Source organism: Cupressus sempervirens, chromosome 9 (assembly GCF_028749045.1).
Source record: "Cupressus sempervirens isolate cs-2001-9-10 chromosome 9, ASM2874904v1, whole genome shotgun sequence".
NCBI lineage: Eukaryota > Viridiplantae > Streptophyta > Pinopsida > Cupressales > Cupressaceae > Cupressus > Cupressus sempervirens.
In genome coordinates this window covers 497,591,652-497,617,784 of record NC_143126.1, presented here as the reverse complement: position 1 = coordinate 497,617,784, position 26,133 = coordinate 497,591,652, and the positions used below count along the sequence as shown (strand labels likewise).

At 35.5% G+C, this 26,133-nt stretch overlaps 1 protein-coding gene across 1 annotated transcript; it reads right to left on the bottom strand.

The window, feature by feature from the left end:
* Window positions 1-516: 516 nt before the first annotated feature.
* Window positions 517-22,911, bottom strand: LOC149539505 (autophagy-related protein 18d-like). The gene is made up of 5 exons (XM_089800736.1): window positions 22,528-22,911; window positions 17,298-18,276; window positions 1,275-1,536; window positions 1,055-1,178; window positions 517-884 (listed from the first exon to the last, which is right to left on the bottom strand). The coding sequence occupies exons 2-5, from the start codon at window positions 18,069-18,071 to the stop codon at window positions 788-790; spliced, it is 1,257 nt and encodes a 418-aa protein (XP_089656862.1). The 5' UTR covers window positions 18,072-18,276; window positions 22,528-22,911; the 3' UTR covers window positions 517-787.
* Between the last annotated feature and the right edge of the window lie 3,222 nt (window positions 22,912-26,133).

Genomic DNA, 26,133 nt, shown 5'->3' with positions numbered 1-26,133 from the left:
AAAAAAAACAATGATCTTACCATATCCCATGTAACGGCTACATGTTGACGAAGTTAGCCCTCACAACTACTGGTTCATCTCCCCTATAAAAATATGTTCTCAATGCAAGCACAAGTTGTACAGTTGGAGGCATACATGACACAACTCTAGTCCAGAATGAAATCACAGCCGTACAGATGCAACAATACCAAAGAGGATAAGACACACGAGAGCATCTTGAAACCACAAATAAATAAAGACTAACAGAAACATCTTTATTTCTCGTGATCCAAACAAATTTTACAAATTTTAAACAAAGGAAACAAGCTCCACCACATGGAAAAGAACAATTAAAACTCTAATAAACAATCTCATCTGATTTTTAAAATTTAAAATCTAAAATATGTTCTTATTTTTTTAATTTTAAAAAACACTTAATTAAAAAATTAGACTTTAATTCCAAATAAAATACTACTGTATAAATTTATAGCAGATTCCAGTTGTAGTTTGTATACTCCCTCAACTTCGAAACAGAAGTACTAAAATAAAGTTCACATTATTATTAATAGCATGAAAGGGAAAATCCCATCCTTGATTTCTTCACGAGTCGTCTTTTTATATACAAATCTAGCAATTTATTCAGAACTGTGCATCGAGGCCTTTCAAAGCTCTGCAAAATAAAAGAAGTCCTATATTGCACCCTCCAATTTATACTATTTACAATTAAATTAGCTTTCAGAGGGATTAATCAAAGATGAAATAAATCAGGCTTCCATGTATGGCAGGCAGACCCCAAATACAGCCATTACTATTTTGCACTTGCTTTGTCAGACTCTAACAAATTCAAATGTTCTTTCTCTGTCATTTCTCCACCATTAATTGGATCAAATGCACACCTATAGAAACTGCAATTGAAACGGAAAAAGTAGCTTTAGCTCAAGGCTTGAGATTAATGCATAATAGTGTATTATATGTGATGTGATGTAAATGCATAATATCACACACTCTGGATCTCATAACATATTACACTGCAAAATTGGCACCAAAAAAGGTTGAGTGCATGAGATGGTACTACCTTCCATCCAACCCAACAATCATAACAGTATTCTGCTTTCCAAAGGCAATCTGAAACTTCGTATTTTCTGGCAAATGGTACCGAGCAAAGGACCATTCGGAGCTAAAATATTTGGGCAAAATTCCTGCATGAATAAAACAATTTATAACCATATTCCTAAAACTGTAATATATTAATCAATAGCAATTCATACAAATAGCCAAAAGGGTCAGCTACTCACCTTTCATGAAATCAAGTGAAGAGCTCAGTTTTGCACCTGTGTTTGGGGTAGGAAGTATCTCGTTGGAACCATCAGGCAGGTTAGATGACCCTGGCAACTGTTCCATGGTATTTATATTCACATTGCTTGAAACTTCGCCTGCAACCTGTACTTTGAGACCAAATATATGTACCGTACCCTTATCACTAGAAACTGCAAGCCATTGACCAGTAGGAGATAAAGCAATGCTGTGAATCTCAGCTCTCTCAGTTCCTCTGCGGACCTATTCGGACAGGCATATGCCAGTTTATATAAAATCAATCCCAGCTCAACATATTACTTCACAGGGAATGTACTTAAAACCTGCAAGTTTTAAGACCTATTTCTTGATGCATGAATACTTTTCATGTACCAAGCACATTTACCAACTTCAAACACACATAGATTCCATGCTTTCATCTTATAATATCATTTGCAGTTGAACCTATCCTTTTATTGAGTTTTTGTTTGATAGGAGTGAGAAAAATACAGTATTGTATCAGGGCCACAGCCAAACACAGAAAAAATATGTTCACGAAATTCCACAATCATCCAGATAGGTTACAACACAATGGAAAGAATATTCCAACATAGCTTACGTGGATGAGACATAATGGGTTCTACTGAGTTAATTAGACTGCAACCTAAATTACTGGTTGGGAAGTGGGGTTCAGGTGTGAGCACAGATGCAGATATCGGTTCCGGCCCCAATCCAACCGATACCAATGATAGTGGATTCCCCTTGAATAGGTAACCAAAGTGTCTAACCCACGAGTAAGGGCTTAGCTGGTTCACCCCCAAGGTATCTCTGTATGCACCGCAGTAATTAAGGTATTACTAGTTGACTGATCCAGAATCAATACTTGATCGTTTATCAAGCCAAATGCCAAAAATAAATATTAAAAGCCAATTGATAATTGAAAAATATTCAAATAAGCCATATCAATGATATCGTATATGGTTCACGATCAATAAAAAACATAAAAATTATTGAACTACAAAATGTATTTTATGAAACATAATTCAATGTTCACCAATCATTAGGATTATCAAAAATTCATTGCCTAGTGGATTTTCAGCATCTGCAAGTTCAAGACCATCATCATCATTGTTTGAACCCAAAGCGATTCCACTCACTAGGTGCACCATGTGGTATGCCATCATCATCTTCCATAGTGGCCCTAGCAAGATCCTGAATGGTCGCATTCAAGAAATTAGACAGGTGCTACATTCCAAAACATCGCTGCCCCCAGCTTGTATTGTAGATCCTTACTTGACATAAGAAGCAAAATGGAATGAAAATACACCAATTTCTTCAGCTCTTTTTGCAGCCAACTAGTTATGTTTCGCTGAGTAGATAAATAGAGAATGTACGCCAATTCCATTCAGCAGTAGAAGACCTTACAACTTGGAGAAAACCAACTAAATTATGTAAAAAATGCAAGATAAATTCAAAAATGTTATAAGTGTTAAATTCTACAATACAACCAGCCAAAAAAAGGAACAGAAAAAGCTTCTTAGTGTGAGGATCATGATTGCAAGAGCTTGGAGGTGCAGATAATCTTAACCATGGACATACCACCATGTCGTAGCATCCATTTTGGATTGGTCTTTATTATTTAACAGCACAAGGGGTCTGATTTTTTCACAAGACAAACTCAAATTTCTTGCCTAACATTTGACTCCACTTTTGGATCTTTGAAAAGTCTACCAAATGGCCACTTGTGCCCACTAGCAACTTCAAAATCCCTATATGATAGTACTCTCCCAAAGATGGAAAATACAAAAGTACTATAGTGCCTCGAAAATAGGACATATGCAACGAGGTGCAATGGCATGGTCATCTTGTTCCAACAATGAGGAATGATTGCTTCCACCCATTTATAAAAGGTGTTTCAAAATTATTCTCTTTTGTATTATCATTTTTATTTTCTCCAACAGCCCATCGATGCTATAATAGACATCCCTTAAGCATGGTGCATCTATATCAGCAAAATCAAGCATAGACCTGATAGCTTTAGGGAATTCCAATACATATTCCATGCAAACCCACCAATCTTCATCCAAGATCAATGACTTGACCTTTTGGTTCCTTTTTGAATTTGACAATTTCTATATATGCCACTGGTTGCTAATAACCATTTGACTCAATGCCTCTCTGGTGTAAATGGAGCCTAGTGGGATAGATCACAAGGTGATCAACTAGTCCAAAAACCCTCTTCATTGAAGTCCTTCAACCAAATCTCTTGGTAAAGATGATCAAATGTGCAAGCACCAATCACAAGTGCTACAAGGATGATACCAGGTTATCACAACCCTACACCCAAACAAGGAAAACCCTAATCACTAGAGAGCCCTATGAACAAGACAACTTATCACAAGTTGCTCACAATGCACAAATTGACCAATTTTACGAAAACAACCTTAAACTTCTTCAAATGACCAAGGAAGACTCCGACACATGGGGATAATCTAGTTAGGTCACCAATAACATGAAACAATGGTTAAAACCAAACTCTGTAAGTTTTTCCACATAGTTGCTTTGTTAAGCCATCCAAAAGGCTAGTAGCCCTTTTTGATGAAAATCAGAATTTAAAGGAAATATCTCCACATAACCCAAGGAACAAAATTCAGTTTTGGACACCCTTTTGGAACTTACAAAACATGCTAAGGCACCAAGGTTTGATGACACAAACAAATGGGCTTTTGTTCACTTTCTCGCTTAGGCAACTAGGGCAATTAGGCCTCCATTTACAAAGGAAGTACATGTTCTAGGATTCCATCCTGCAAAACAATGATGGGAACATGTGAGGAAAACCCTAGACAAGTTAAAAACTTAATTTCAAGCCTTGATGCCAAGTCTGGTTGGAGTTGTGGAAGATGTTGCATCCTTTTCCTAGCATGCACATGGGACTTGCATGCCTAGGGCATCAAATTTCTCAAGGATCCTTGCAAGTCCAAACTTAAAACCACTTGCATCTTAAAGTACATATTCAATACTAGGATTTCACCAGAGGCCATTAAATTCCCATGGTGAAATCCTCCTCTATGCTTGTAAATGCTTCAAAACCCTAGGTTAGCAATAAATCCGGACCTGCTTACACAAAACTATGAATATCTCGAGTTAGGGAATAGATGGAGACTTCAAACCAGAAGCATTGGAAAACTATTTCATCCACCTATCCAAAATGTAGGTTTTAAACTCCAGATGAATCTGTACAACACAGAGCAGCAGGTTGTTTGCAGTAAAAACAAGGATTTTATTGATTGAAAGTTGAAAATACATTATCTCGGCCTATCACCCAACTGAAAGGGCTTATAATAGGCCTTCCAACGATTATAATAACATTGTTATGGCCGTTGGAGAAGTTTTTGCTTTGATTTGCAAAAAATTGCTTGACAACTTTTCAAGCAATTTTGCATTTTTTTGCACCTTTTGTGCTTCATAAGAAAATGTTATAAAAACTTAAATCTAATGACCCAAATAGGTCCTAAACATGATAAAACATGAAATAATCCAAAATCCTAAGATTCTAGGCCCTTTGACCATCTTTGACCATAGTTGACCAAGGGCTTAACAGGGCCAATATTGGAACTAGGTCATACAATTTGGTTGAGATGCCTATTTGATTAATCTTTCTGAGGTTTTATTTTGAGATCCAATGTTTTATATTTGGATCCAAGGTTTGTGACCTAGTCTACAAGGTTTGGATTCATTGTGGGTGTTCCTGCACCACTCTTGCACATTCACAATCCTCTTAGAACAATTGTATGAGATACAAATAGGGTCTCAACATCCTAAGAACATGTTAATAGTAAGTTAATTACACATTTAAAATATGTAAAAAACACAAAAATACTTTATGCAATTATGTAAAACTGACATAAATGAAACTAAATAAAATAAATTTGCCTTCAACTATTCCAATATTGAGAAATTTCTGAAAATTGCTTGTGACACATAGTGGTTTGTCCCAAACACTTGGACCTCCTTGGCCTCTTGGTATGTTTCTTTCACCAACTCTATTTGGGTGTCAATTGCTTGCATACCAAATTGAGGAAGCGTACAATGCACGGTGTCCAAAAAGTGTGTTCATATCTTGCCTCTACCAAAGCATCTACAACCCTTCGAACTTTTGCATTGTCTGTAATTACTTGGACCACGTTTTAATTACCCACCATCTTAATGGAGTCAATGAGAATCCTAGAAACGAACTTTGCATCTTTGACTTCCCTTGCACAATCCACTGACCTCAAAATATTGCCCCCTTGGGGGACATCACAATAACATTGATCAATGGACGCTTTGTGCAATCTTTCCATCCATCCGAAACAATAGATACACCTGTTTCAATTCAAGAATCTTTCATTGGTTTCAGTTTGTAATGGTTACCCTAGAAATAGCTCTGATACCACTGTAATGGACACCCAGGAATGCCCAAAAGCTGAACCAAGGCTGAAAATTATATTAATTCTAAAAAATGCTGCAATCAAGTACAAAGAGATGTATTCCAAAGGCCAAACCCTAAAGGAATGACGTCTAGAATGTTACAACAGAGAATAAACGTCCTCTATTGCCAAAAAGAAAGGAGTGTGATTCATACATCCAAGCTCTTATCAAATGCAAGTTATAATCATCCGATGATCAACAATGAGACTTTTAGCCCTATTTATCCTTTTCTTCATCCTTCTGGAAGGAACTAAAACATTAATTAATTGCAAGAGTTAGAAGCTTCCTGCTTCCAATAATTAATGCATTCTCTAGAAATTCCTCCCTGGCAATAATTAATTAAATCACGAGAGGCTTTCGTCCTTCCAATAATTAATACATACCCTAGAAGCTACTCCCTTGTAATCAATAATTTAATTAATTAAATACAAAGTCACCTTTTAATCTTTAATTGAATGACTTTATAAGAAATTAATTTAATTTCTTCTTATCCTCCACTTAGACTTTGGAGAACGTGAAGGCCAAAAGATGGGATCATTACAAATCCGCCCTCCTTGAAATTGCTTGTCCTCAAGCAATTAAGTAACATAATGAACTCCAACCTCCACCTGGATCCCAATATGTGATATCCATATGGAAGTTAAACCAACTGCAAACCCGCTTCATCAGGACCAACCCCTGTAGCCTAGCATTCAAAACTTGTGCTGATGAAGTCAGAATGTCACCATAAGGCAACTTCATAGAAGATTTATGAAACGTCTTCTTCCTTGTATCCATCCACATAATATAAATTGGACTGGAATGCATATTATCACCATCATGCATTGAAAAAGATGTAGCTGTAGGTGAACCATATGTACTCATGCTAACTATATCAACAATAGGTGTTACCGCATCAAAATATACAGACATAGGAACAACATTAACTGCTGCAACAAAAAATTGAACTAAATTTGTAGTTGATGAAAACTCATAATCATCAACATGTGTGGCTTCATTAGAAAATACATCAACCACTGCATTTATACCATTAAACTCCTCATTGGATGGTTCAACTAACACAGAAGTGGCTACTGATATGATAGTATCCTTGCATTCTTCTAATCCCACATCGATGGACTCCATATCACTAGCATCATAGCTAGGTGGCTCTATATGTGTCTCTATCCCACCTGAGGAAACAACTTCTTTCTGCACTAGAGCAACATACAAATTGTCAATGTTGATGCCCATCTATCTAGCCATAAGGTGCAACATCATATCCATTTGCCTATTCTGCTCCTGTTGCATACGTTGCCCCTTCTCTAATGTACCCAATAACTGTCTGAACATCACATCTTGATTTGGACTAATATACATTTTTTCAAACACTTTTCCCTTTATCTGGCTATCTATATGATCTCCACAGGATGGCAAGACTTACAGCTCTGATACCACTGTAATGGTTACCCTAGAAATAGCTCTAATACCACTGTAATGGATACCCAAGAATGCCCAAAAGCTGAACCAAGGCTGAAAATTATATTAATTCTAAAAATGCTGCAATCAAGTACAAAGAGATGTATTCCAAAGGCCAAACCCTAAAGGAATGACGTCTAGAATGTTACAACAGAGAATGAACGTCCTCTATTGCCAAAAGAAAGCAGTGTGATTCATACATCCAAGCTCTTATCAAATGCAAGTTATAATCATCCGATGATCAACAATGAGACTTTTAGCCCTATTTATCCTTTTCTTCATCCTTCTGGAAGGAACTAAAACATTAATTAATTGCAAGAGCTAGAAGCTTCCTGCTTCCAATAATTAATGCATTCTCTAGAAATTCCTCCCTGGCAATAATTAATTAAATCACGAGAAGCTTTCGTCCTTCCAATAATTAATACATACCCTAGAAGCTACTCCCCTGTAATCAATAATTTAATTAATTAAATACAAAGTCACCTTTTAATCTTTAATTGAATGACTTTATAAGAAATTAATTTAATTTCTTCTTATCCTCCACTTAGACTTTGGAGAACGTGACGGCCAAAAGATGGGATCATGACACAGTTGGGCCTCTACAGAATTCCTCTCTTTTTGCAATCAGATGGTACACACATTTTCCATACTCAAAGACTTGTGAAACCAAGATCTGCACTATAAATTGTTGACACCATATCCTGCCAACATGGCAATCTTACCAAGTGAATGGAAGACCATTCAAATAGAGGCAACATGCACTTATTTCTTCAACAATATCTCTCACCTCCATTTTCAACACCCTCTCCAATGTACCTTTCTTGTGGGTGGGAATTTCTTCATCTTCCTCTCATGTAGAGGGTATAGGCAAGAAGGGATGTTTGGAGGCTGCAACTATCCGAGAAGGAAATTTCAATGTATTTTTAATTCTAGAACTATAACCTCTTTGTTTTCCTTTTGCAACCAATTTGTTAGCATCTTCTTGTTCTTGTGCTATTTGTACAAGAGGCAACCCCTTCTTATATGTGCCCTCGCACATAATTATCCCTCTTAGCTCTTACCACCAAGGCCTATAAAATGAGTTTTTCTCGATAATAAGAGCTACTATTTTGTGCATTACAAAATTACACTTCTAAATAAATCCCCCCCCCAAACCATGATGTTCTGAAATTCTTGTGGTATGCCTCCATAAAAGGAGATCCTTTTCAACTTTTAATTTTTTACTTCCCTCCCCATCCACTGAACTTTAGATTCAATCTCCTTTGTGGAAGCTATTTGGCACTCCACAACCACTGTCCTTTAAATAAAATCACCTCCCTTCAAAATGTCAAAATAGAGAGAAAACATGGTGAGAGGAAAAGAGGTGGAAATGAAATGTTTGTGTTGGAAGGCCTAGTATTGGGCCATTTTATGGTTCAGTAGAGAAAAACTAAATATTAAACACTTTTTTAATATGTTTTAGACCCACTTTTATAAAATGGGTCTGCAGGTGCACCCAGGTGCAAGCTAGGTGTGCACCAAGCCCTTTGGGGGCATCAGGGTGTGCAAGTGCACCCACAGGGCTGGTTGCCACCCTGTGCGCACTCAGTTTGCACCCACAGATGCACCTGCACCAGGTGCAAACCCTGCAACGTAATGGACTTGGCAGAAATGACATCCAAGATAATCATACTCCTTCTGACGAATCCCAAAAAAGGTGAACCAAATGCCTTCAGGTTCTGAAGCAAAGCTTTCAAAGGCTCAAAAGTATAACTGAGGAAACTGAACAACTGCTTGCAATAAAAAAGACAAAAAGAACATTAGCTTTGGTCATCAAACACAAAGTAGCAACTTGCAGTAAAAAAGGGCTTTCAACACAACGAAGTTCCATGCAGCTGATATACCTCAAACAATGAAGGGAAGCAATAATATATGCCACTACTCATGCAGAATAGAGGCAGTTGGCAGGGCCAGAAATCAAAAACCAATGTAAAGAGTCACTGCTGCAAAAAAGTACCCTGCTACCTACACAGATGCTTCCATAATAGTCCAAACCTTAAAGATATGGAATCCCTGTGCTCTCATAAGAAAGCGGATGAAAAACTATACTTAAGCATAAAGGTATCTAGTGCTATTTTTTATGTTTTATCCGATTACAGGCAATCTCCTAGATAAGAAAACAAACAGAAGATTCTTCCGGAACTTGGTGACTTGTAAGAAATATCCCCCCACAGCATCACCGCTGCTGACATGTCTGCCAGCAGGACACTGCCTGTTTGCTTGCTATATGGAACATGACAATACAGACCCATACTACCACTATGAAAACTAATTTGCCTTTCATCGGACACTTCACACAGATGCTATATATTACAGATTTATGCAAATAGCATCTCTAGTAGTTTCAGATTCAGTGTTCTGTTTATGGTTCCTCTACAAAATTTAACCACGAATCTGCAAGAATCACATCAGTTGGTTGCTTTTAGAAATTTCTTTATAGAACTTCAACTCTACTCCATCTAAATCAAAATACAAGAAAATATGATTTCCAGATGAAGTTATGTTCTATGCAAAGTTTGATGACTTGGACATGGACATGACTCAGCAGCTCAAAAACTTTGACTCAGACTCGGAACTTGACACAGAATTCACAAAAAACTCAGAGAGGATTCAGAAATAGAAATATATGTATAGTACAACTAATAATCACATTATCAGTATACAAAAATCAGTGCATCTGAATATAATATCAATATTTAATTCGTAGTTTGATCTGGAGGATTGATTAATTTGAATGGTTAATGTCAATTTAATTTATCAACACATAGCACAGAAAAGAATGGTATAGCAAGATTTTCAGTTTGAGTAGTCCAGATATTCAATGGTGGAATGATAAATTGATATAGCTACAAAAGAATATTAATTCATGGATAACCAAAAATATTGAATGAAATGACATTGTTAAAGAACATTAGTAACAAATACAAGAGCAACAAATTGAGGAGGAACTAACAACAAGCATTATGCTATAGAGGTTTGATTCTTGTACAAAATGCGTGATCTCAATGCAGGGATGGAGAAATTGTTGATGAGTCTGAACATGCTTAATACAATGCCATCTGAATAAAGCACACCTCTGAACTCATCTCTAAACATGCCATAAATGATAAGAATGGTCATATTACTTAACATTGAACAAAGGTGACCTATTTTTAAAAATTGTAACTGTCCTATCATAAGAATTCTGAATATAGGTCAAAAATGCATCCCATGTTATCGGATTCCTATTTCTCTTACAAGTAGTCTCAGTTCTTTTTACCAGTTCCAATTGCCCGTCAATTTGAGTATGGAAGATTGTGCCTTCTCTCAACTTGGTATCCATCATGTTCCTCAAAATGCTTCAAAACTTCCACAAAAACCTCAAACTTCTTAAGGATAGATTTAGGCAAACCAAAATGGATCCACATATTAGTGAAAAATAGATCATCTATTTTATGTCTCGATTATCATTTTTCACGGAATCAGTGCACACATTATGCTAAAGCTCTCTACACCTGCATGAAGATAAACATGTCCGTACCTCCTTGACATTATTAAAACATTATGTTACCGAGTCCCTCAGGAACCCCCCTGATACATATATGAGTTTGGTTCAAGTATGGGTCCCAGGTCAATTTTCTCCAATGTTTGAGAAAAGAACTGCTTCCCTATGGGTTCTTTTGTGATGTAGGTCCATCTGTCTGAGTGTGCCCAGGTAGTATCCTAGGAAAACTAAGGCTAAGTCTAGTGTGACCCATCTCACTTGAGCATAGAAATCATAAAACGTTGTTGACATTGTTTTGAACAAGAAAATCTCCAAAAGGGATAAATTAGTGTACACAAGTTAGTATACATTTGGAGAGAGAGCCACCAAGAAGACATTGATGTCAATAAAATACAGATCTTTCCACCAGAATTAAATTCAATTTCTACATTGTTAGAACGGCTATGAGGTGGAAGCACAAGGTCTATTCACACTGAAAGAAATGAGACAGTAACTGCCATGTACAGTTTAAAGCCACTTGACTATCGGGGAAAGGAAAAGAAGCAAAACGTGAGATAGGAAAAAAAGGTCCAAAAAAAAGACAACCAAATTAATACTGGGCACCAAGGCCCAAACACAAAGATTCAAAGATATTGTCACACTTATCCTTTTTTTCCTCAATGACAATCACTGGCAAATAGTGCTTATATATTTGAGAGATGGAGTCAGCTTGAACCTGCTTAGATGCCATGATATAGGTGACCCCGTCTTTGACCCATCTATATTTTTTCCCTTCCATGTAAAATAGCATCCCTAAGATAAAGGTAAGGACTTTCCAAGACACCTCAGACATATCAAATGGAATAGCACCTAGTTCCATCTAATCAACATAATCAGAATTTTTGTGAAAATAGATTTGATGGTGTTCAGTTGATTGTGTTGGCACATCCTTCTTCACCTAATGCAATTATGACTGTAGATAATCATAAGCTTTTAAACCAAGCCTCTCAACAAAATCATCCCAAATCAGATTATACAGTGTAACAATGGCAACAAAAGAATTTACTTTTGTCTTTTCAGTTTGGTTGCATTTGAAAAAGCTTGCCAATTGCTTGTTTCATCTGCTCCAAGATAGTTGCATTGATAAAAATGCAATTCAATTTCTTCTCTACATCTATCCCAGCTCCATCCCTTATCCTTCAACCAAGGATGTCACTAGCTTCCTAGAGAAGCCTTGGGATGTGATTTCAATGCAACTTCAAAAATTCGTATCAGCATGAACATTTTTTTTAATACGGTCCCAAAGATTCCTTGAATATTTGCAAGTAATAGAATTATCCAATGCAGTGTCACTTCTCATACCTTTCAACAAACCATTTGCACAGGTTTTGGATGGCCACTTTTGATCTTTATGTGGATCACTGTCATTGAATACTTATTTTTTCTTTAAGGTTGCTCCCTTACCTTGCTTCTTTTCTTAATGTATATTCCTATAAACCTACTTCATCGAAGTCTTTTGGCTTGTCAGATATGATCCATCTCCTAAGTCCAAATAAAGACCATCTCAATCAATGGCGAATCCAAGAGGTTGCACAAAGGGCAATATACAGACTATGCAATAGACAGATCTATCCGGTTAACCTGTGCACTTCAAAATTTAATGAGCAAGCATGGAAGGTGAAAAACTAGGACAGGAGCAATTATACATTCAAAAATAAAATAACAAGGGATAGAAAAAATTATATCTATTCTATTCATCATGAACAAGATATTGCACTAGAACTTAAAAATGTGTATTCCCATCAGCTGAATCAACAGATAGATGGTCCAATGTTCAAAAGATGTTACGTAGACTGGAGTTTTCACAATGCCCAACAATCACAGAGCTAGATTCAAGATCATGTGAGTTATAGAATGTTCAACCAATAATAAGATGGAATGGTCACAATAATGATCCATATCCCATTCATTTGAGCTGCCTTGACTGGTTCTTGATCTCAAAGATAAGGGGTCACTAGTCTGGTTCATAAAACCTTGGGTCACATAGGTGTTCCTAACTTGTACTTTTATAAACTTTGAACCCAACAAAATGAGGTGCAATTCAAAATGCTACTTGCAAGCATTTCACAATTTGCAAGTTAAAAAGTGATATAGGGAGCTTGCTTACAAATCCAGCCTAGGCATGTCCAAACCACCACTCATGTATTCAGCCAAATTGTCTTCAATAATTTGTATATGAAACGTTTTTAATTCTTCTCCTTTCAAACATAGCTTGTCCTATAATCCTTAATTCTTTTTCTTTGTCCTTCTTGCAGGGGGACTGTCCCCATGTTCTTTTTCTCTGTCCTCCTTGCAGGGGGACTGTCCCCAAAATGGCAGTTTGGATAGGAATACTGTGTTGAGATAATGGGTGTTGCACACATTGCATAATATTGCTTAAATTTTATTATTTTATTTTATTATGTAATGTTGTAGCTAGGAGCACCTAGATGGACGTGCAATATGTAAAGATTCCCAAAGATATTCTTGATGAGTTGTATTGTAACATTGTGATAATATTTCATGTAATTATTTAATATTGGAAAAAAGAATTAAATGTCCAATATTAAATGTGAGGTCAATGGGTTAGATAGCACATGGTTTATGTAATACCACTTGGTGGTTTTGTGGAACTTGCTACCATATAAGAAGCCACAAGGGTAGTTGTTGGGAAGTAGTGTGACAAGGAGAAGAAAAAGGCAAGAGTCGAGCAAAACAAGACTTGACAGGTTGGCCAAGGGAGCATTTGTGAAAGTTGGAAGCATGGCATGGGATGTGTGCATTCATGCTTGTTCACATAGATTGCTTGGTAGTGGCTATGGCTTTAAAGGCTTCCATGGTTGTATTGCAATGGTGTTTTTGCTGAATAATACATGGTGATGGATGCTTTTGGACGTTGGATTTTTCCCTCAATGAGGGTTTCTCAGGGTATATCTTGTGTCACATTTTTTGTAGGTATGTTGTCTATTCTCTTGCATGTGGATTTTAATTCTATGTTTATTTCAGATCTATTATAGGTTATGTGGAAACGGTTATATTCTTTATTGCAAGTTTCCTTACACACTAGTGAGCGGAGACACATCCCTATGGAACCTTAAGTGAAACAGCTTTCTGCCCAAATTGCAGGAGGCCAACAAAGGGATTTAGGCATCTTTTCATTTCATTTTAAATAAATGCTGAGGTTTTATGGAGGTTTGCTCAAGATTTATAATCATCTGAGTAGGCAAATAAACAGCTCACAAGCATCCATATTGCAACAGCAACATTGTCATTGAGTGAAAACGGTCATACTTAATGACAAACGCCCAAATGAAATATCCTTTTCGTCTTCTTTTGATTTTAGTAACTGTTCCACTGGAACAAAAGGTGAGGCTATTTGTAACTGATTTTCCAATAAGGTAAAGAACAGGCTAGTTATTGGGGTCTTTGAGATAGCCATTGTAGTAGACCACATGTATATGAAATCTATGTGAGCAGGGAACATTTGGCAGTTGCAATTTAGAGCACTGAAGTTTTAATAAGTATTATTGCAGTTTATTTGAACCAGGTTGGACATTTTACTACCTCTGTACTTCCTTTTTGACATACTGGAATAGAAAGTATTTTTGTTTTACAGTGGGAAGTTTTTTTTGCCTATAGTGAGTTTCCTCCAGATAAACGTGTTTTCCAGATTTCTGCATTTTTTTATTATTTTACTTATTGCTGACGTTTGTTGTCTCTATTTAAGTGAATAAAAGCATACAAATACATAGTGAACAAGATTGATTTCTAATTTTACTTCATTCTAGAAAATACAATCTAATTAAATTAATTGAAAAGGGGGCACAGCGTGACATACACATCCTGTTTACAGATCAACCTTGTTACTATCATACAATCAACACAACCACTTCCATATGTATGCCCACAGATTAAACTAAAAGCTACCAATATGATATGTAATTTCTTGGAATCGTATTCAGTAGAACTTATATGCATATTGTAACCTATTCTTACAAAACTTAAACTGCAAATGACAAGCTAATAAAATATAGCTTATGCAAGAATCAGCATGTACCGTTGCTAGAAATGAAACAAGAAAAATATCAACAAAATCCATATGCAAACAACATTTATACACAAAATACTTTACACTACAAACCCCAATTTGGAAAATACTACATTACAAATGTGAAGTGATCATCTTCCCTCTTTGAAACATTGAGCAATCACAAAAAGCACATTTTGGAGTGTACCTATCACAATACGGCATATGCCATTGCTAAATTTTTCTCAACTCTTTGCTACCTCACAAGCTCCTCAAAATGCAACTGATCTTGCCGTCATCCATCTCGTAGTCATATGTTTTTTATGAGCATGCCTTTTCTTTTAACATGTTTTGGAGGTATACTTTCATATGGTATAGGAAATCCAATCCTTTAGAATTCGAAGAGCCATGGTATCTTTCAATTTGTAGTTTGTCTTCACTTTCAAACAAAACTGTCCTTATCACAAATGAAACCACCACTATCACTAACATAACCTCTAGCCCTGCAAAACCACTATTGCTGCTAAATTGCTAACACATATGCTCATGTCACAAACAAACTGCTTCATTTACAAATGTGATGCTGGCTTTGAGGGTCAAATAGCCCTGTCAAGAGAATATTAGTCCTCTTAAGAATTTAGTAGACTACTAGGTCTAGTGAGCTTGGTGTTCTTCCTGATCCTAACAGATAATCAATATATTTAAAGTTAACTGATCAATTATGTGATGAATCCAACATAGAAAAATTCATGGAGTGCCAACAAGTATAAATTGGCCCCTATGCCACCTCTTCGTGCTTTACCCATGTAAATATTCATGTTGCATTACAGTTGGATGGTGTTACCCCTTGTCAAAAACTAGCAAAATTTATAAATTGTTCAACATTTTATTGGTTGAAGGCAACTAGGATGCTTCTCATTCTGACACTATGAAGGTTTGCACATTAAAAAGGAAACCACTAATCTCAGGAACTAGCAAGACATAAGCAAATGTAGCATGCATTTGATGACTTTGCAGATGTAAAGCAAGTTTTTTAAAGTTTTTTTAACCTCCCATTACGGGAATCGAACACAAGATCTTGCTGTTACAAAGAGAAGCAGCAACTGCTGCACTGCAGGCCAATGCCCAATGTAAAGCATTGTTTTCCAAATAGGTTGCCACCAAATAGGAGAAAAGTATACGATCGTATTGAAAGCATGACTCAGTGAGATTATAAATAACATATCTGAGAAAATATATCATTATGAGAGTATTGAAAAGCACGATTTTAAGCATCAGAAAATTATATTTAGTGTGCTTATTGAAATTATATATTCTATTACATGTTGTTCCGCATGTCTTCTTGTAGTCCTATTTTAAGCTTTTAACTTTTGTGGTCATGTTTCTAAGAAAATTGGTGCTTTGCCTACACTAAGTGGCTGAATTTGGAAGGCAATTGAAATTAAGAACCATTATAAATACTAAATAGTAAAGGTTATTTATAACTTGGTTTCCACTACATGTGTGTAAAGCAATTAGGGGAAGAGATGCCTCAATTAATGACCTGATTCAGATTCTCTAAAAGATAAAGAAATTGTTCAGATGACACATCCATTTTGTTCTTGGAATCAATATGGCTTAGCTGGCACCTAGACTGCTCTTGAATCAATTAAGACTTAGCCAGCATTCATAAGTTTACAATTGGTTTGTCAACAATAGTAAATTTTTTCTTTCATGGGTTTTCCATAAAGAATTACTAGCATTCAATAAATTTAAATTGTCTTAGAATTTCGCTATTTCAAAACTACAAGGAAAGATTACAATTTGGGATTTCCACTGTAGATATTTGTGATTTTCTTATGAGAATTCAAAATGATTTAGTTTATTCATTTTCCATATCAGATCTTGATGATATAATGTTCTAATTTTTGCATGCAATCTTTCTTTTCTTCAATCCCACCATTCCAATATTCCTCATTCCATTCTACCAACAATTTATTTTGATTCCCATGGACTCGTATGCAAAGATATTTGAAAAACAAAAAAATTGTCATTCTCTATTCTCCCAGACATACTCTGCAATGAGAATTTTAGTGTAATCAAATTTTAGTGGTTTGCCTTGAATTTTCAGATCTGCATCTATTTGTTGCTGCTTCTACTACAATGGCTCTTGTCCAAAACATGGCATCATGGCATTCTGTCACACCTCATTTGGACTCATTAGAGGATCCTCAAATGTCATTTGATCCCCAATAAACCCTTTTGCTCTACTGTATCACAAGTAATCCTACCAATTCCTGATTATGAAATACTTTGGTGAGCTAGATCAATTTCTCATTTCAATTGCCCTTTCCACTGTAAGAAATATTTTCAATTATAAAAGAATAAAATCTAATACAGATAGATCGTATAAGTTCTCTTTATGTGATATATAAAACCTACTAACAAAATACATAATATCTGATAGTGATTGAGGAACATTCATAGCTAGTAACACAATCAACATAACAATGAAACTAATACCAAGACAACAGTAGATAGATACCATACCTCTTGCAAAAGTGTTCCGTCAAACGTGTTAAAAATGCGCACAAGAGTCCCTTTTCTACTAGCAGTTGCAAGAAGAATACCATCTAAAGTCAGTGTAAAACAAGCAATATGTGAATCATGTGCAGGTATAAACCTTGTTCTTTTCAGACCATAGTGTTCAACACGAACCTCCCCACGGTGCAAACCAGGGCATGCCAAGACAGAAGTGTTTGATGCCTGAGAAAGAACACAAAGGCCTTTCGGATTAGCAAGTGTTTCTATTTGTTGAAGAAGCTTCAAACCCTGAAGCTTATATACAAATATCAGATGCTCCAAAACAACCACTAGAAGATCCCGTCTTAATTTCACTGCCCGAATTTTGGACCTGAAAGTAACTTCACCAATACAAGAGCGGCCATGATCATCCCAAATGATAACATTAGTAGGAGGAAATTGAGGGTTTCCCTCGGCTCCAACAAAAGCTAAAATATTGGACCTGAATAGCATCTCCACTAGACCAATTCCTCCATTACCAAAATTTCTTATGAAAGTTTCCCGAAAGGGCTCACAGTTGTAAATCCTAAAACCGTGATTGGTACCACAAGCAAAGCAACCAAAGTCTTGATTAAAAGATATAGAGAACAAGATAGTTTCCATGTTTTTGCCAGAATCAGAGGTAGACTCACAAGGCAAGACAGGTGCTGAAGTTGGATTGTAATTTGACTGTGCTGGACGCCTACTGTCAGGAGACTGAGATACACCTGATGACATGGATGGCACGGACGACATGACCATCAACTTTTGCTATAGAAAACAGCAATATAAATCCTAGAGAACTTCAACAAATTTAGGGAAACCCTTTGCCAAGCCTGTCAATGGATCTGATCTGATACATAAAATGTGATAAGCCCAACAAGCCAAGCCTGTAATCCTCTTAATTTCTTTAAAATTCAGTTAATGCGGGCATGTCAAATTTATCACCATGATAGAATCACCAGACCTGTAGAGCACAGTCCCAAAGTTACAAAATTAAACAAAATCTCCAACCCAGTAAAAAAATTGAAGTTTCAACAGAGATCACAAGCTATTGGAACACATGTAAAGTCTATGAGAACATAACTTTTACTTATCTTGCTCGTTATTGGAATACAAGAAACAACTAAAAGGAAAAAAATTTACATATATATTGAAAGTAAGGTTTGTAGTTTCTGGATATGATTGTGTGAGAAATTTCTAACCATCAACATTTTGGATCACACTCCATGATACATTATCAGGATGCATGACAGTTCAAGGAGAAGAAGGATGATAATGGATCACGGAGTGTAATCCAAAACACTAATGGTTGAAAATTTCTCACACAATCATATCTAGAAGCTACAAACAATGTCCATATGGATTGTGGAAATATTATAGTATTAATATATTTTAAGTTCACACAGTGCAAAAGAAATATGAAAGAACTTGAAACAATAATAAAACAATATTTTAATTTTTAACTACAGCCTCATACTTTGATTAAAAGGGATTGGAAATGAACTCGTTTAAATATAAACAACACAGGAAATGTCCATCAAATATTATTAAATAAATTCACTTGCCTTGGTTGATTAACCAAAGAAATAAAACTGCACTTCATTAAATTTCTACAGTATTCAGTATTAAAATCTTAAAGCTAGGAACGATGCACGATATTAGCCAAATCCACCCAAGACAAGTTTGTTGCTTGAACAAAGTGGTGAATCAATTCTTATGTAAGGTGGAGACCCTTTCACTAATAATATCTGAAGAATTCATTCTGAAATGGAGGAGACAGATAAGAATTCAATCCAATGAGAACTGCAGACTTAGACGATAAAAGGTAGCATATATATATATATATATATATAGAGAGAGAGAGAGAGTATGTTAATAGAAAGGAAACGATCCTGGAAGAGGGGGAGCAGAAATACATATGGAAATGATATTATTAATGCAGTGATCTCAGTTATATCATACGCAGTGATTACAATATATGCAGCGATTACATATTGTGGACTAATTAATGAGAATGCAAAGATTAAGAATGGTAATAACTAAGGGTTGTGATCCTTAATTTTAAGGTGCTTCTCTTTGAAAGTATGCACCATTATGAAAAGGTAAATATTTTCAGTTACAAATAAGGATATTTTTGGAGATTAGGAAGGATTGTCTGAGGGGAAGAAAACATCAGAAAAAACATGAAACTGATTCAGATTCAAATTAATTAAATTGCAGCTACTGTACCTATCTAATTCAGTGGTATAATGTATATTGTGACAAATTGTATGATAGTCATTGGACTTTATCTGATAGAAGAGAGAATATTCCACCTTGCTGCCAACATCCATATTATATGTTGTTATCATTGCTATAGCTCTTCTTGTATATAATGTGGTCCATGTGAAGATTTCTTTAAGGATTCTAATCCATTGGGTCATCTCATTTTGGAGGGGAGATATAGTACATACAAAGGATGTAAGTAGCTAGGAAGCCACAATGGTAAAGACACCCCAATTGGACTGGGAAGCTGGATGAAGGTTGTCATTTGGTGCTCCTAAGCAGGGTGGATCGGCTAGAGGGGCCTTGTATGATCTCCCAACTGGTGCTCTATAATGACAATGAGTTTGTTAAATAGAACTCCAAAAGAACTCCATATGACCTATATCAGGATACTAAAGTAACAATTCCCACTTCCAAGCATTATTCAAACCCTTAGAAGAGAATTTTAGGGTAGAATAAGTGAAGTACCATCACAGGACACTAAACATAGTGGAAAAGCTATTCTCGTCAACCAAATAGAGAGTGATAAATTTTAATTTACTAAGGTTTGGGAATTTTCACTGTCGGAGAATAAATTGCAATATTAGGCCACAATATTATGTTTAATAATTGGTCTCATATCAATGTTGCAAATTTTGGTGTGGGAGATAATGTAGACAGGATTTTAATGCTTAACAATTCAAATTTGTCCATCTCTGGCATGGAAAGCTTTATGACAACTCATAAATCAGTCCTAGAAAATAGGGATTTAATCTGGGTGCTTGTTGGTGCTTTCAAAACATTTCTATTTCAAGCCCTCAATGGGAGTAATAGGAAAGCAAATTGAACTAACATTTTAGCATACTGCAAAGTGAAGTGGGAAAAATATCATTTCAGTATTGAATGCATTTGCTTATATGATTTTATAGCCTTTAAAGGTTTTGGGCATAGCATTTTGAGGAATGCAGAAATTGGGGTTTATGGAAGCTTTAATGTATTATTGATTTGGCAATTTAGTGGACAATATTTGACAAAAGTTTGAATTCGCATGTTGTCAATGTGGGGTTTGGAATTGGTTCCAACCCATGGTATGATGAAACCACAGTTATCTTGAAGCCACTAAATCCTGTAAAGCGATGCTTACTGTTTAGAGTCAGACCATTGGCTGCAGGTTGAAAAGAGAAATTAGTTAAAAATAGAAGGCATAGTTAAGAGTGTTGTAGATTTGAATATGAAGATGGAAAGAAAGATGATGAAAATCAGATTTGCAGGTGCTGTTGTGATTTCTACTTGCAACTGCTTTTGTTACGGTTTACAGATTTGAAAGTATTTTTGTGGCACCATCATGCTTAAAAATTGCAGCCAGATCCATAGTTTATATTCATATTGAAGTTTATGTAAAGTGGCTATTGTAGATCAGTTTTAAATCAGACTTTTAATGATTTTTTCAGCCCTATGCTTGTCATATCAATGAAATTTCAGATATTCATGTTTGAATGTAATTTATAGAGATTCTAAGTAAGAAACAAAAGACTATTGCTCTTGCCGATTTTGGAGTTATTTTAAAACATTTTCAGAGTTACTTTGTATGATGTTGAATGTTTGGGTTTGAGGGCATGTGTGTATTTTTCCTCTATGCATTAGTATATATTATTATACAAAACTTTCTGTCTTCTAGTTTCAAACCACTTCTATCAAGACATGTAGCAGTATTTGCAAAAATTTTAGGTTGCAAACAATCTTCATCATGAAGGTAGCTTCTTGATTTTATTGTTTGTTAGTTTTTGCGAAAACTAACATACAATCAAATCCAGAAGCTACCTTCATCAATTTATGGACTGTGGGAAAATAATGAAATTGATTGAAACCCTTTAGGGGAGGAAATGTTGGATCAAACAATTTGAAGTTCTCAAAATCAAACTATAAAAGAAAATGGCAGACATGGCCTTCCTAAAATATAACGCACATTTGAATTTAGAAGCTATCTTCATCAATTTATAGATTGTAGAAAAATAATGAATTTAATCTTCATCATATTCAAAAAGGAACTGAAAATCATTGAAAACATAATGAGACTTAACGTAAAGAATAAAGTATTTTGCAGAACTTACAGATTGCCAATAAATTTCACCAGTAACATGAACTAAAACCTACCGAAGGTTTTACTACAATTCCAATACTAAAAAAAAGTTGGCAATTGTATAAACATACAAAATACTGAGTGGATATATAACATATTTTGCAGAATTTTCCAAAACAATCTTTCCCGGTAAGATGAGTTAAATCAAACTATCTAGAGAACAGCTTCAGATTGCATAAATGCACAAAAATGACTTAATAAATAAGAACAAAAAATATACCAAGCACATTAATAATATTCAAAGATGTCAACAGCAGTATAAAATACAAAAAATCTTAATATATTCTATTGAATAAATAAAATATTTTATCAAATTGGTCACTAAACTATGGAACACATTAATAATAATCCAACGCCTTACAAAGTTCAAATTTCTAATAACATACACGAAATTTACTCAATAAACAAAATGTCTTGCAGAGCTTGCCTAAACAATTTCCATAAGTAATATCAACTGACGCCAAAAGAATTTCGAACAGCCTCGAAAACAATTCAAAATTGTATTCAACAACTCAGAGTTCAATAACTCAATAAAAATTTCCGCAGAACGAAACGAACCGACTACAAACAATCTTCACCGATAATTTCAACTTAATTCTAGCCGGCAAATCAATAATGTTCAAGCAACTCCAAAAGATTTCAAAATTACGATAGCTTAAGAAAATTATACTGCATATATAAAAAAATGTTGCAGGAAACACTTTTCACCGGTAATATGACCTAATGAATACATCAATACCATTCAAATATAGTGGAAAAGGTTTTAAATTGTGTGAACTAGAAACCTAAGAAAATTTTAGAGAAGAAGATCAAATATATTGCGGACCGTACCAATTACAATCAATCTTCAACGAGATTGAGATAAGTGACCTGCAGAGCGCACCGAATTCCCTGAAAAAAGCGTGAATTTTGTCGACATTCAAATCGTTTAGAACGAACTTACCATCCGCTCTCTCACAAAAAAATTACTATGAATTTTTCGAATCAGAAATATTCCTCTCGATCGAAGAAAATACTCCGCACGAGACTTTTTCATTCAAACCAGAAAATGTAACTGGAAAAACGTTCGCCACGGAAACAGAGCAGGTACTCCGTGCAGTTGAAGCAACCAAAATATCCGTCTTTGGTGTAGGATTAAAGAGGACATAAAATAATTTTTATTTAGTTATTTGATAAGGACAATTTCTTTCTGTTAGTTCCTTGAAGTGATTGCGTAGTTTTATTTTTGGGTATTCAACATTTTAGAGGAGTATTCCGATACTATTGCTTTCCTTCAATTCAATTTTTAAATTCAATTGAGCAATCAACTCAGAATTTAAAAGATTAAAAGAAATTTCAAATGTTTATATTTTTTTATAATTTTTCATTATTTTGTAAAGCACATTTTTCATTCATTCTATTGGATCATACTATTTTTGGAAGGGAGAAAATTCAATTTTCTTCAACAAAAATACATATATATTAATTACAACTTTATCTTTTCCACATTTGTGACAAGTTGATTAGATTTTTCAAAAAAGTAATTATTTTTATCTTTCAAAAATAATGTATAATCAATATTAATTATCACAATCTATTCTTCTTACCAAGTTCAAATATAGAGTTAAATATTTTATATTTCTTATTTTAAGTATATTTATCATATTTAACTACTAGATTTCTGTGCATCTATGGGAGTCGGTGATTTTCAAATGCCAATTTTATGAATCCACTACCACGGCTCTCAAAAAAGCTTATGAAGCTCTCACCCTTAACCCTTTTGATGTTGATTTGCAAATTTAGTTTGTGAGGCTTTGTCATGACAAGCAAGTTGTAGACAACTATGTTACTCATAGGGCCCAAATCAAAGCTCGCCTCCATTGGTTGGAGGTTGGTGATAAGGCTTCTAAAGAATTTTTCTAGGCTCTTAGAGCTCGTCATACCAATTTTAGGATTAAAAAGATTAAACAAAGCAATTATGTTCTCTCCAGTCTCCCTGACATTCTGCAAGCTTTTTCTCACCACTATGAAAATGTGTTTGCTTCGCAGGGAAGTTCAGTTGCTCAGGAGGAAACCCTCAGAAAGTGTATTATTGTTACTCTAAACCGCTTAGCGGTCGAGCAACAAGCATTCTGTGAGCAGCTTCTCACCATCTAAGACCTCAAGGAGGCAGTTTTTTCTATAGTTGATGACAAATCCCTTGGATGTGATGGGTTCCCCTGTGAATTTTACAAACACCTTGGGGAGTCTATTGGTCCAGACCCACACAAAGTTTATCTTGAAGCCTATCATTCTAAGAGTCTAGGAGCTATTATTAACAAAGGTAACATCAAATTCATACCTAAAACTAGAGATCCTGAAGATATCTATAATTGGTGACCCATTACCTTGCTTAATGTGTCTTATAAGATTATTGCAAAGGCAATTTCATTCAAAATCTGCCATCTCCTGCCTTTAATTGTGCGGCTAGAGAAAATTGGCTTTATTAAGTCCAGGTACATTCTTGACAACATCATTATTGTTTGGGAAGGCATGGAGTGGGCTAGTAAATCTAATCAATCATTTATATTTTTGAAAATTGACTTTGCTAAAGCTTATGACTGGATCGAATGGCCTTTCATCTTGGCTATGCTTCAAGCTCTTGGTTTCGGTCCCAATTTCCTTTAGTTTGTGGAAATGCTTTTTGGAGATGGTAATGCTTGTATTCCTATCAATAGCTCGTAATCTGAAGCCTTTGGGCTCTTTCGTTCCGTTAGGTAGGGTTGCCCTCTGGCTCTAGCTTTATATGTTCTCACTACTAAAGGTTTTGGATACTTGCTAGCCCACTCCATTTCTTCTGGTCTGGTTCATGGCATTTCCTTGCCAAATTCCTCCTCCCAGTTGGTCAATGGACACTTTGTTGATGATTCCTTTCTCACTCTTTTGGAGGATGAGGAAAACATCACTAATTCTTTGCAATGTCTAGATACCTTTTTTCAAGCCTTTAGCTTTGTTATTCAATAGCACAAAGCGCTCTATTTTTGGAAATCTTTTCTTCTAGCTCCGCCATGGCTTAACCAATTTCAATGGAAATGAGTCACTCACGGGGAGATCTTTCATTTTCTAGGCATTCCTTTTGGCTTTCGAGCTTCGCCAGTTGATTTGTGGAGCGTTGTGCTTATAAAGACTGAAAAGAAGCTTGACTATTGGCTTACTAAACCCCTTTCTCTTATGGAGAAATTCTAGATTTGTTCAAAGGTTCTGGGAACTACGCATGTGTATTATTCTTCTGTTGGGCTCCTTCCAAAGCCTCTTATCTGAAATTAGAGTTATTACTACATGACTTTCTTTGGGCTTTGATCATCATGGCTTCCATAGAGTGGCTTGGGGTTATTGTTGTCTCCCCAAAGAGTCTGGAGGCCTTGACCTTCTTTCCACTCAGAAGCAAGGTCTTGCTCTTTATGCCAAATGGATCATTCATGCCATTACTGGAGATGAAGCTTGGAAAGTTTTAGTTCGGCATTGTATTTCTTTTGGGTTTCCTATTAATAGGACTGCATGGAAGGGGATTAGCTTTCAAACCCTTCTTATCATGCAGGAACCTGTACACATACTGAAGGATTTGATCAATACAAATCCACAAAGCCTTCAAACACTTGCATATAAAAAAACCTATCATAGAAGAAAAAGATGAGAGAAGGCAAGGGTTTTACTTTGAAAATTATGCAAATGTATTTTCAGAAATGAAAGAGATAATGAAAATTACAAAAGATCAATCCTTATAAAAGGAGATCAAAACTCGAAAAGGGTAACCTAAAAAGTTACAAAGGGTAACCTAAAAGGGAAAAGCTATTTAATAATTACTAATTAATTATTAAATAGAGATGCAAAAGGTACATAAAGTAAAATCTTAAGAAGGGAATAAAGAAAATTTAATAAATTAAATTAAATTAACGCTTTACTCTAACACCCCCCTTAAGATGAGCAACAATGCAGCTACATACAATGTAGAAAGAGCAAGGAAACTACAATGCAATGCTAAAAGAAAACTTGGATCCCAACAACAAGGCCTGATGAGGTATTCAATCACAACTAAATCTCTATGAAACGAAGAAATAGAGAAAACCCAGTGGGAAAAGCTCTACTCCAAAAAGAGATAGTAGTAAAAAGAAGGAAGGAAGTACTCATCACTGAGACCCCCCAAGGACAACTTCCTTCACCCCAAGCACAAAACGCAACTGAAGATACTCTTGGGATGCAAAGGGTTTAGTGAAGATGTCTACAACCTAGTCAGTAGTAGGAATGTACTCCAAGCTCAAGGTGCCATCCTGAATGAGATGCCTAATGAAGTGCATGTAAAGCTCAATGTGCTTGGTCCATTGATGCTCAACTAGGTTGTGTGAAATGTGTATAACACTCTGACTATCACACCACGGAAAGGTGGGACTATCAGGAGAAAATCCAAAAATTTTCATCAAC